The sequence below is a fragment of the Salvelinus alpinus genome, chromosome 21 (genome assembly GCF_045679555.1).
Source record: "Salvelinus alpinus chromosome 21, SLU_Salpinus.1, whole genome shotgun sequence".
NCBI classification, from domain to species: domain Eukaryota; kingdom Metazoa; phylum Chordata; class Actinopteri; order Salmoniformes; family Salmonidae; genus Salvelinus; species Salvelinus alpinus.
The window spans coordinates 12,537,447-12,548,867 of record NC_092106.1 but is presented as its reverse complement, the minus strand read 5'-3'; the positions used below and the strand labels follow the sequence as shown (position 1 = coordinate 12,548,867).

The window sequence follows — 11,421 nt, the reverse complement described above, 5'->3', positions numbered from 1 at the left end:
GCTTATAATAAATCATAAAGCAAAAGAGCAAATTATTTTAAATAGGTCTTTATTGACATCATTTGAATAACAATATTTTCCACTTTAAACAATTAATCCCCCTATATTGCCTTGTGTGCTTTGTGTAAAAAGTAATATCTAAAATCACCAGCCCAAGATGAAACAATCAAAGAAAATAGGCTAAATGATTGAGCTCATAATAGAACATTTTCACTTGGTTCCTTTGAGAAATAATGAAGAGAGATATTCACATATTGAAGGAGAATGTGTGCTACTGTAGGAAGATCTTTAGTAATGGAACTATGTAAGAAATTCCCTCCTCTCATCCCAGGTTCAGTCTCTCTGAAATACCTGGACATTCCCAGAGAGTGGGAAGGGGGATGAAAGTCAAGGGTGGAAAAATATTATTCTCCACATCCTTTCTCTCACTGGTACAGCTGATGTCTTCCCTGCAGTGGTGGCCTAGTTCACGATGCGCTGTTGATAGAGAGACAATGTTTTAATCCTCTAATCCTACAGAGGAAGAAACCAAGAGCACCTATGTAAAATATAATTTCTCTGACCAAGATTAGTTCACATTGTGGAGTGACAGTGATGTATTAAGGGCTGTATATTGCCTTAAAAAAGCTCAGTATTTCATTCCTGGGTCTCAGTCGCTCACTTGATAGACTCTTTAGGTTCTGTGCTCGCTCCTCTCCCGACATACTGCCAGGCTCATGGCTGCCCTCCGGTGGCTGCCAGGTGGGCAGAGAGTGACGCAGGGGCCTGGCACTGCCCACCCTGAACACACAACAACACACAGTCACATTACAATCAAAGGACAGTTAGAATTACAACAGGTTAAAAACAGGTTACCACCATTAGTCACCTTTTATCCTATCATGGTACGCTTGGCTTTAATAACCAATGTCTTACTTTATCAAGCCTAATTGAGTGTCTGCTGTGTTGTCATATGTAGAGGCCAGAGTCAAAGTTCAGGTATCATATTGCGATTGATCCTTAACCCGAATATCAGGTGATAAGAGAGAGAGATAAGGATGTACAATGGTGCAGTTATTATTTAATTGAGCGTTTTCATGGAACAATCTAGATTTGATATTAATTGTAGGAGGGAAACCCCTTGAATCCAACAATCAGTCCTCAATGTCTGAATATGGTTGTTGTCCTTTGACTTTTATGTTCAACGTATCACCAAAACCATTCTGAAATTTTAGACACTAACGAACAAAGAACATGTTTATTTATTTTACCAGGCGTCAGGATCAGTAGTTCGGAAGCCCTTGGCAAACGGGTTACTGGCTATCTTCAACTGGGTGATCTGAGAGAGAGAGAGAGAGATTTGTGATTTGAACAGGATCCCTCGCCAATTGCGACAGCTAGTCTTACTGGAGTATGACACATAATGAAAAAGATATTATAGACAAAAGACTTTAAAATGTACATACATTTAAAAACATTAACATGTAGTGTGCGTGTGTGTGTGTATCTATCAGTTACACAAACATTTCAGCACATACACACAAAAAGTCGGTCACATGGGAGGCAGTCGTTTTGCCGAGAGGTGTTTCTTTATTCGCTTTTTGAAACCAGGTTTGCTGTTCACTTGAGCAATATGAGATGGGAGGGAGTTCCATGCAATCATGGCTCTTTATAATACTGTACGTTTCCTTGAATTTGTTCTGGACCTGGGGACTGTGAAAAGACCCCTGGTGGCATGTCTGGTGGGGTAAGTTTGTGTGTCAGTGTTGTATATAAGTTGACTATGAAAATAGTTTGGAATTTACAATACATTATTTCTTATAAAAACTTGAAGTGATGCAGTCAGTCTTTCCTCAACTCTTAGCCAAAAGAGACTGTCATGCATAGTATTTATATCAGCCCATATTACAGTGAAGAGCAAAACGTGCCGCTCTGTTCTGGACAAGCTGCAGCTTAACAAGATCCTTCTTTGCGGCACTTGACCATATGACTGGACAATAATCAAGATAAGATTAAACTAGAGTCTGCAGGAGTGTGGAGTGTGGAGTGTGGTCTCCAAAAATCTGAGCATCTCTTTACCACGGACAGACACTCCCCATCTTTACAACCATTGAATCAATCTAAGGTAACAAACACTAAGTAATTTAGTCTACTCAATTTGCTAAACAGCCATGCCATTCAGATTCAGCTGAGGTTTAGAACAGGGAATGATATACATGTACCAAATAGAATGCGCTTAGTTTTGGAGATGTTCAGGACCAGTTTATTACTGGCCACCCATTCTAAAACTGACTGTAACTCTTTGTTTAGGGTTGCAGTGATTTCACTAGCTGGGGTTGCTGACACGTACAGGAGGAATCATCAGCATACATGGACACACAGGCTTTGTTTAATGCCAGTGGCAGGCCATTTTACAACACTGTTTAACATTAGAGAAGCTTCCATTAAAGAAAACCCACTGTGTTCTGTTAGATAGCTCTGAATCCACGATATGCTGAAAGTCTGTTGTTAATTTGTTTACAGAGAAATAGCATTGTATTTGGTCAAACACAGTTTTTTCCTACAGTTTGCTAAGAGCTGGCAGCAAGCTGATAGGTTGGCTGTTAGAACCAGTAAAGGTACATTCTTTGGTAGCGGAATGACTTTGGCTTCCCTCCAGGCCTGAGGACAAACACTTTCCGCTAGGCTCAGATTAAATATATGACAGATAGGAGGTTTGACATTATTGATCGATAGCAATCATTTTCCCACCTCTCCCTCACAAACTTTACCAAATACAAACGTATAATCCTTTTCATTCATTATTAATTTTTTATGCATGAATACGATGTCTCACTGTTTGTTGTTGGCATTTCCTGCCTACGTTTGCCCACTTCACCAATTAAGTAATCAGTAAAGTAATTGGCAACATCAAATGGTTTTGTGATGAATAAGGCATCTGATTAGATGAAAGATGGAGTTGAATTTGTCTTTCTGCCCATAATTTCATTTTAAATAATGTGATCATCTTTATATCATTGATCTTGGCGTCATAATACAGTTTCTTCTTCTTTTTGTTAAGTTTAGTCATATCATTTCTCAATTTGCAGTAAGTTAGCCAGACTTATTAGCCACTCCTTTGCCCCATCGTTTTCAACCATACAGTTTTTAAATTCCTCGTCAATCCATGAAGCCTTAACAGTTCTAACAGTTTCTTAACAAGTGGACGTTTATCAATAATTGTAAGGAGCAATTTCAGAAATTCATCAAGTGCAGTGTCTGGATGCTCCTTATTTATCACATCAGACCAACAAATATATTTAACATCATCCACATAAGAGTCAGCTAAATCTTTTGTATGATCTCTTAAACAGTATTTCAGGCCCAGTTTTTGGAACTTTGGCTTTCCTGGATATAGCCACTGTATTGTGATCACTTTATCCAATGGGTACAGATACAGCTTTAGAAAAAAGTTCTACAGTATTAGTAAAAATGTGGATGATATAGTTCCTGTTGTGTTTGTAAACAACCTGGTAAATTGATTAATAACCTGAACCAGATTACAGGCACTGGTTACAGTGAGAATCTTCCCATTGAGTGGACAGCTTGATGAAAATCTGTCAATATTCAGGTCCCCATGAAAGTAGACCTCTCTGTTTACATCACATACTCTATCAAGCATTTCACATTTAAACTTTATTTCTAAGGCTACATATATTAATATGGGGTATTTTTTGCCCTTTCCTAGGTAGAGAGCAAGAGAGAGAGAGAGAGAACATTATCTGTCATCAATATCAAGGCAGTATGTAGGGTGAATCTCCAATAGACATAATTCATACAAGACTGGACTATTTTCTCTCTGCAACGTCATAGGAAGTGACAGTTATAACATAGTCGTTACATTACCCTGTGGTTCTGGTAGGCAGTGACGGCTATGAAGCGTGTTTCAGGGAAGGAGAAAGTGCAGAAGTTGCGGTGGGCATGAAGCTGGCTATCCCGCCGTGGGTCCACATACACCACATGGAATCGGGGCTGGTAACGATGCATGGAGTTCAAGATCATCTGGGTGTTTGACAAACAATCACAATGCACATTACATCCACACACAGGTACAAAGACTCAGAAATACAAAGAATGCATAAAGAACACAAGCAAGTACTGATTGTAAAGATGTGTGTGTGTGCATGCATGTGTGTCTGTGTCTGGACTGGTCGGTGTGTGTGTGTCTGCGTCTGGACTGGTCGGTGTGTGTGTGTGTATGTGTGTGTGCTTGTCTTACATGTCCATTGTCATCCAGCAGGTTGTTGGTCAGTTTGAGTGCGTCGAAGGAGACCATCTGTTTCATCCACTGGGACCCTCTGGCGGGGGAGTCTGGGTGGAAGTGCATCCTCCCTGGGGCCGCCACGTCGGCCCGGCCTGCCACCAGCCACGAGGAGCTGTGGAACGCATATCTAAATACAGGAGAGCAAAGATATTATATTCATTGGTTGCAAGTTGTGTCACTCCACTATTGAAAGTTCTGTTACATCAGGCTGAAAGTTCTACTCAATACATTCTCAATTGGCGCTGATTAAGATTTTGTGGATTATCTGGTACATATTATGTAGTACAATCAAGAAGAGGCTGCCAAGGTATGTACTGTACATCATAACCACAATATACCGTATGATGATTCCACACAAACACTATTATGTGTAGATCTAGTGTATGTCTCTTATGCTGGCAGAGTGTGGGTAAAACCACAGAGCCTATAAATCACATTTTATGTAACTCTATGGAGGAAACTCACCTGTATCTCTTGTCATCCACAGGGATGAAGTCCATGAGCAGCACATACTCCACTGCAGGGTCCATCCCTGAGATACTCACCTGGAAGGTAGGGAACATCCTCCTACAAGGACCATGCATGACTCAGCAGCAACACAGTGATATGTGATTAGTTTAACCACAGTGAGTGTGTGTGTTTATGTGTGTGTGTGTGTTTACGTGTGTGTGTGTGTGTGTCCATTTGTGTTAGCATGTTCCTACCTCCCAGCCTTGGTGACGATCATCTCTGTGCCCAGCTGGTCAAACTGTTGCCACAGCGTGTGCATCTCCAGCTGAACTGTGACCCCCGTGACCTGGGGGGCTTTGGCACAGGTGGCCCCACCAGCTTCTGCACAGCAGGGCAGCGTGAGGGCACACCTGTGAGACAGCTGGGGAACTGGAGAGGAGAGGAGGAAAAAACACATGAAAAACGGGATTTCACAAGAAAAGTCAGGTAGGAACCATGAATTCAAACTAATGCAGTGAAGCTCCAGTACCATCCATACTGTTTGTGTTACAGTCAGAATCTCCAGTGGTGGGAAATGCTTCAGATTTATCCACGTTCAATTTCCATCAATTGGTCTTCTGTTCCACTGTTCACTGACCAGTCTGATGTCCAGTTTAGAGTAGAACTTTGACCACATCAAATCCCCTGCTTTAGTCTCAGACCGTTAGCTGTCCTTGGAGAAGCAGAGTGTCTGTGTGGTTGAGGGTACCACTGACTGGGTCTGGGACACAGAGGACTGGAACACCAAGCAGGCTTTATACAGGCTGGGACACTCAAGGGACCCTCGATCCCACCTCATCCATTACACTGTAATAAAGCCACTGACATGCAATATTAACATACTCACACACACAAGGACACACACACACACACACACTGAGAGGGGTAAAACACACACTCTGCACATATACATAGATACATGCACATGAGATGTGACAGAGGAGGAATGAAAACATTTACTACTGCTTTCAGACAATTCTTTACAGTTTTATACCATAATAGGATGCACAATGTGTTATTTTCAGTGAGATGCACTTCACTTTTTAGAAGTAGGTCATTAATTACACTAGATGTCCTCCGTTATTGAGTGAGGACAGACATCCGACAGAGAGCCGCTGCTGCTATTGATAAAAAAAGAAATCTCTTCAACACCATGCTAATTGCAATCTTCAACTCTAATCTAAAGTTGCCTTGAGATGTTCACCAAAAGAGCTTCACCGTGTCTCATCTGGGAAGAGTTCTTATACGTGCCGTATCCATAGGAATAATATAATAACAACATCTGCCATTTAAAAGATGCTTTTATCCAAAGCAACTTACAGTCATGCGCGTATATATTTTTTGTATGGGTGGCCTGGGGAATCGAACTCAGTCATTAACAACAACAAAAAGAACCGTTAAGACAAACCAAGAAAACAATAAGAGAATCACGTTGCAAAACACATTAAAAACAAACCAAAACCAAATAGCAGTGGATACAAGTTTATAGTCCAGTTAGTATAGGTTTATTATCAAAACTATTACAACTTAGCAGTAGATAGCAGCAGATATTATTTGATAATACTGTTGGTGCAGATAACAGCACCCACAATCCTGATGTTAGAAGCACCATACTCTACCCACTCAGCCGTTAAAGGCCCATTCCTACCCTCTTGCTTATTATCAAGGATTGTTACATGTGAGGGCACAGAAGTTGGCATTGATGGAAGAAGTCTACTCTATAAAGAACCAACTTATGTTTAGATGGCATGACTGATAAACAACCGTAGAATTCAAGTATCAACTCAAGAAGTTTTGTTTTTTTCTCCACAGTCATACCCCCTCCCAATGCTCCAGTGTGTGTGTGTGTGTGTGTGTGTGTGTGTGTGTGTGTGTGTGTGTGTGTGTGTGTGTGTGTGTGTGTGTGTGTGTGTGTGTGTGTGTGTGTGTGTGTGTGTGTGTGTGTCTGTGTCTGTGTGTGTGTGTGTGTGTGTGTGTGTGTGTGTGTGTGTGTGTGTGTGTACTCTGTGATGGGAGGGTGTTGATGGGGCTCAGCCTGAGAGGTGCTGAGTAGCTCCCCATCCATCTAACACCGTCTCTAATGAAACTCTACGGGTCACAGCCTGCCAACACACTGACACCTCCTCCTTATTAACCCATTCATCAACCTTCTATGGCCATTAACACTACGACTCATATGAACTCCCATGATCTCCATAAATGGTCGCTGGTTTTCAGAGAAAATTATTAGAAAAGTAAATTTGTTAAAAAAAATCTCATTTTCAGACGAACCATTCTTTTAAACCAATGCGAATACTGTTACAGTGACATGATACCCGTGTAAGAGACGTTCGTTCATTTCATTGCATGCTTAAGAAGTGATAATAGTAATCACTTCATTTTGATCATGTTGCGATCATAGAAAATTGAAAAATCATAGAACGCATATCGTTTTAGAACACAGAAGTGTGTGATGCGAGACGTTCATACATAAACCCAACATGGCTATCTTGTCACAGAGCGACATGTTAGTTGTGAGAGCCACACGTAAAAGCTTGTTCTGAACAATACAATACAAAGAAGTCAAACTCAGAGAATGAAATAGTATGAAACAGTATGGTGTTTATTGAGCTGTTTTGAAGCACACAGCTATCTTGAACAAGCAGCAACACTAGAATATTCACACTTGATGTTCATAGTACAGTCAAAATTGTGCACAAAGGCCCTGAACACAACTCAAAACTGAATGTATGCAATAGTGTGTTAGTGTCTGCGCTTGCGTGTGCTTGAGCGCATATGGTGGTGCGTTAGAGAGAGCAAGAGTCCTGCCATGTCGCTGCAGAGGAAGTGCATCAGTTTGGCATTGGCGTGGTACGTATGGTGTGTGAGTCAGTGTGAGTGAGACGGGAAGGGAGAGAGGGTCCGGCTGAGAGTGTGTTTATGCCTTCATGGCCTGGCTGATGGTCTCGTAGAAAGCCAGGAACTTTTGCTTGGCCTGCTCGGCGGCGGGGCCCACCTGGCCCTTGAAGTCCTCAGACAGGGGAGCCACCTTCTCACGCACCTCTCCAACAGCCTTGAACATCTGCTCCTTGTACTCCTCAGCGTAGGGGGCGGCCAGGGTCCTCAGCTCCTCCAGACGCTCGGTCAGCTTGGCACGGACAATCTCCACAATGGGCATGAGCTTGGTCTTGGTCTCCTCCACGTTGGCGGCCACCTTGACGCGCATCTCCTCCACAACGGGCTCAATCTTGGCCCTGAAAGCCTCCATCTCGGTGCGGCGCAGTTCGATGTGCTCCTTGATCATGGGCTCCAGCCTCTTGCGGTACTCATCTATGTGCTTGTCCAGGACTTCCTTGAGCTCGGCGCGCTTGGGCTCCAGCTGGGAGCGCAGCTCCTCCACGTCCTTCATGACCTCAGCGCGCACGGCGGCGGTGGCGTCAGTCAACTGGGTGCCGAAGGCCTCGCTGTAGGGGGCCAGGGACTGGGAGGTGGCATCAGCATACTGCTGGAGGTTCTCAAGGCTCTGGGTCAGCTGCATCCTGAGAGGAACACCAAGAAGAGGAGGGGGAGAGAGAGAGAGAGAGAGAGAGAGAGAGAGAGAGAGAGAGAGAGAGAGAGAGAGAGAGAGAGAGAGAGAGAGAGAGAGAGAGAGAGAGAAAGAGAGAGGAGGGAGGGAGGGAGGGAGGGAGGGAGGGAGGGAGGGAGGGAGGGAGGGAGGGAGGGAGGGAGGGAGGGAGGGAGGGAGGGAGGGAGGGAGGGAGGGAGGGAGGGAGGGAGGGAGGGATATTGGTTTAGTTATCTGTGGAGGTTGGGCACCATTGAATTGAACCTTTTACATTTGAATGGAGTGAGTGAGTGAGTGAGTGAGTGAGTGAGTGAGTGAGTGAGTGAGTGAGTGAGTGAGTGAGTGAGTGAATGAAGAGGGAGCGAGAAGATAGAGAAGACTAAATGAAACATGTCCTTACTTGTAATCTTTGTACTCTGTGTCATCCAGAAGGTCGATGGACCTCTGTGCGGTCAACTTCACCTGAGCTATGTACATGCTCAAGGCTGCCTTCACATGCTCCAGCTGAGAGGGAGCATCAGCCTGCATAGGAAAAGCCTGGGTACCTGGGAGAGGAGAGAGAGGGGGAGAGGGTCAGGCATTGGTTGGGAAACAGTGGTGAATGGCCCAGCACTTTAAAAGAATTGAGTAAGATTTCATTTTGAATTGTTCAATATACCAGAGCATGGTACACACACACGATGCATTAAAATGTCATTACTACATTATCCATTCGGCGGCACTATGACAAGGCTGGGATACTAACCTGCGGCCAGCAGGATGGTTAGTGCGAGAGCCAGGAATTTCATGATGGAGGTCTGAGAGGAAAAAAGAGAACGGATGGTGAGCAATGAGCCCGACAAGAATTCCAATATTCGCAATTGAAACGGTAAACCATGGGAAGTCAAGATTGAATGGTTAAAAAGAAATTTAGAGCTAACAATATTTGAAAATTGCAACAAATTACTAATTGCAAAACACTCTAAATCAAACTTTAAATGTCACCAAAACCAAAAAAGCCAATAATTCAAAGTCATTCTCCAGTGATTTGGAGAATCACATGGAGCAAACCCACAAAGACACGCAACTTCAGGCTGCCCTCAATCAGTTCACCCCATGCCATATGTCAGCCTATTAAAAGGACCTCTGGTCAGATTACACAGAGCTGGATAGAGTTATGCCGTTCCTACAAAGAGATTAACCCTCAACTCCTACCACCTAATCCCCAATCCCTGCACTAAGACAGACACATCGCTGGATCACTGTGGCCCGGACCGAGGTTACACTTCCACAGTTGCTGAGAGTAATTCCAGATGAATTTAAAGCTATTGGCATAGGAAGAAAATGAGCGACATCTTTTTTTCTAGGACATTTAATAACATTATTTCTCCATTGTTCCCCTCCATTTCTCTAGTAAATTATAGTAAACTGTCTGAAAGAAGTACTGTATTGCTAAAGTGATAACTGCTGCCTAATCTATTTGTAACAGTTCATATCAAAGTGGTAATAAGCATTCAAAATAAGAGACAAAAAAAGTTTCCTGAAAAATTCTAGTCTGCATTTCCCTCTCCTAGTTCCTCAGTCCTCTGCGTATGCAGACCAAGTCCTTGGCCTCTAGGCGCAGCTCTTAGCTCTCCCAGTCTGTTCTCTTACCTGGTGGGTGATTGGTCGTTATGAGACTGGGGAACAGGAGAGCCAGCTCTGTTTTTTTATAGGGCTGGAGCAGCAGGAGGGGGGAGAGGTGTGAGAGGTTGTGTGCCTCCGTGGAGGTGGACCTCACCCCCACACCGTCTCACAGGGAGGAGCCGGGTACAATGGTCACCTGCTGAGTGCATTCAAGGGGAGTCAGCAAAGTGAAATGCTGTGGACACACACTCCCACGCTAGTGTACGCGCACACACACACTCGTATGCACACATACTTGTCTGTGTGTGCATTATCTTGGATAATCAAATGTTCTTGTGTCTTTCTAAATGGCTATCTATTCTAATTGGCATATGGTTTAATTTTCAGGTAAATAATTACAATCTCCACTCTGGCTGTGCTCCCAATTCCACATTCAACTCAATCACCTTGTGTGATGGTAAAACTTTCACACACAATACAACCACCATGTGCTCCATGATTGCTTGGGACATTTGGCCTCCAGGACAATGGCCATTCTTGCCTGGTCTTGCTGGTCTATCTGAGCTGCTATCTCCTGTGGCATTACTGTGAGACATGAAAGGGCCAGTCATACTGAGCAGGAGCCAGGGAGACGGGCCAGACAGCATGGGAGAGAGAGGTGACAGGAGCACCCTGAGGATGCGTTAGCATCTTGATGCTACCAAAGAACATTCACCATTCAAGGAGGAACATCTGTACCCTACGATGTAACTGCAATGATGAGATAGATGTTCTTCTTCTTTGTGTCATACCGTGTTCAACCGCGTTGGAACTTGCCTAGCCATCTTGTCTTTTATTTGTATTTTATTGAACCTTTATTTAACTAGGCAAGCCAGTTAAGAACAAATTCTTAATTACAATAATGGTCTACCCCGGCCAAACTGTGTGCCGCCCTGTGGGACTCCCAATCACGGACGGATGTGATACAGCCTGGATGTCTCAAGAGGACCATAATGGAAATAAGTCCCAGACTTTATTGTGATATTGAGACTTTAATGGCTTTTTCAAGTTTTATGTGTGCTGTTTTTTTAACTAAACTTAACTAGTCTCAAGCTATCTTGCTCATTTGTTCACTGCATTGTTCACTAAAAAGAGAATGGATTATACATTATTGGAGGGATTAGGGTTACCAAATGAGGGACACATGAGATTTGTCCCTGATTCAACAATGAAATGGAGCAAAAAGAAACATACTTATATATAATACGATTTTAAAGAGATACGTGAGAATTGTCTAGTTTTAAATGCTTAAAGGTTTAAAATACTGCATTATCACTATTGGTTGCCTCCATGGTTTGATTTGTGGAGACCTACAGTACGTCAGAGTGTATATGTATCGCTTTCTTCCTTTCTTTTAGGTACCAGTTATTTAAATCTGGTAGAACTTTGGCAACCCTGTCAAAGAGAAGAGAGTTAGTTGAATGCAATCAACCTAATAACATTCTGCTATCAATTCTGACTC

The 11,421-nt window shown here is 43.2% G+C and overlaps 2 protein-coding genes across 2 annotated transcripts; both read right to left on the bottom strand.

Moving 5' to 3' along the window:
• Positions 1 to 38: 38 nt before the first annotated feature.
• LOC139548534 (T-box transcription factor TBX1) lies at positions 39 to 7,030 on the bottom strand. The gene is made up of 8 exons (XM_071358231.1): positions 5,262 to 7,030; positions 4,987 to 5,161; positions 4,748 to 4,849; positions 4,238 to 4,409; positions 3,865 to 4,020; positions 1,251 to 1,318; positions 662 to 780; positions 39 to 477 (listed from the first exon to the last, which is right to left on the bottom strand). The coding sequence occupies exons 1-8, from the start codon at positions 5,266 to 5,268 to the stop codon at positions 323 to 325; spliced, it is 954 nt and encodes a 317-aa protein (XP_071214332.1). The 5' UTR covers positions 5,269 to 7,030; the 3' UTR covers positions 39 to 322.
• Positions 7,031 to 7,352: 322 nt separating this feature from the next.
• On the bottom strand, positions 7,353 to 10,120 carry LOC139548535 (apolipoprotein A-I-1). Its single transcript, XM_071358232.1, has 4 exons — positions 9,948 to 10,120; positions 9,061 to 9,112; positions 8,716 to 8,860; positions 7,353 to 8,289 (listed from the first exon to the last, which is right to left on the bottom strand). The coding sequence occupies exons 2-4, from the start codon at positions 9,101 to 9,103 to the stop codon at positions 7,689 to 7,691; spliced, it is 789 nt and encodes a 262-aa protein (XP_071214333.1). The 5' UTR covers positions 9,104 to 9,112; positions 9,948 to 10,120; the 3' UTR covers positions 7,353 to 7,688.
• Positions 10,121 to 11,421: the final 1,301 nt, after the last annotated feature.

Coding starts and splice junctions, on each gene's coding strand:
- LOC139548535 (XM_071358232.1), bottom strand. CDS start 9,103: ATGAAATTCCTGGCTCTCGCACTAACCATCCTGCTGGCCGCAG. Junction 8,861..9,060: donor AACCATCCTGCTGGCCGCAG/GTTAGTATCCCA, acceptor CTCCTCTCCCAG/GTACCCAGGCTTTTCCTATG. Junction 8,290..8,715: donor ACAGAGTACAAAGATTACAA/GTAAGGACATGT, acceptor TGTTCCTCTCAG/GATGCAGCTGACCCAGAGCC.
- LOC139548534 (XM_071358231.1), bottom strand. Junction 4,850..4,986: donor ATCGTCACCAAGGCTGGGAG/GTAGGAACATGC, acceptor TGGTCCTTGTAG/GAGGATGTTCCCTACCTTCC. Junction 4,410..4,747: donor GTGGATGACAAGAGATACAG/GTGAGTTTCCTC, acceptor TCCTGTATTTAG/ATATGCGTTCCACAGCTCCT.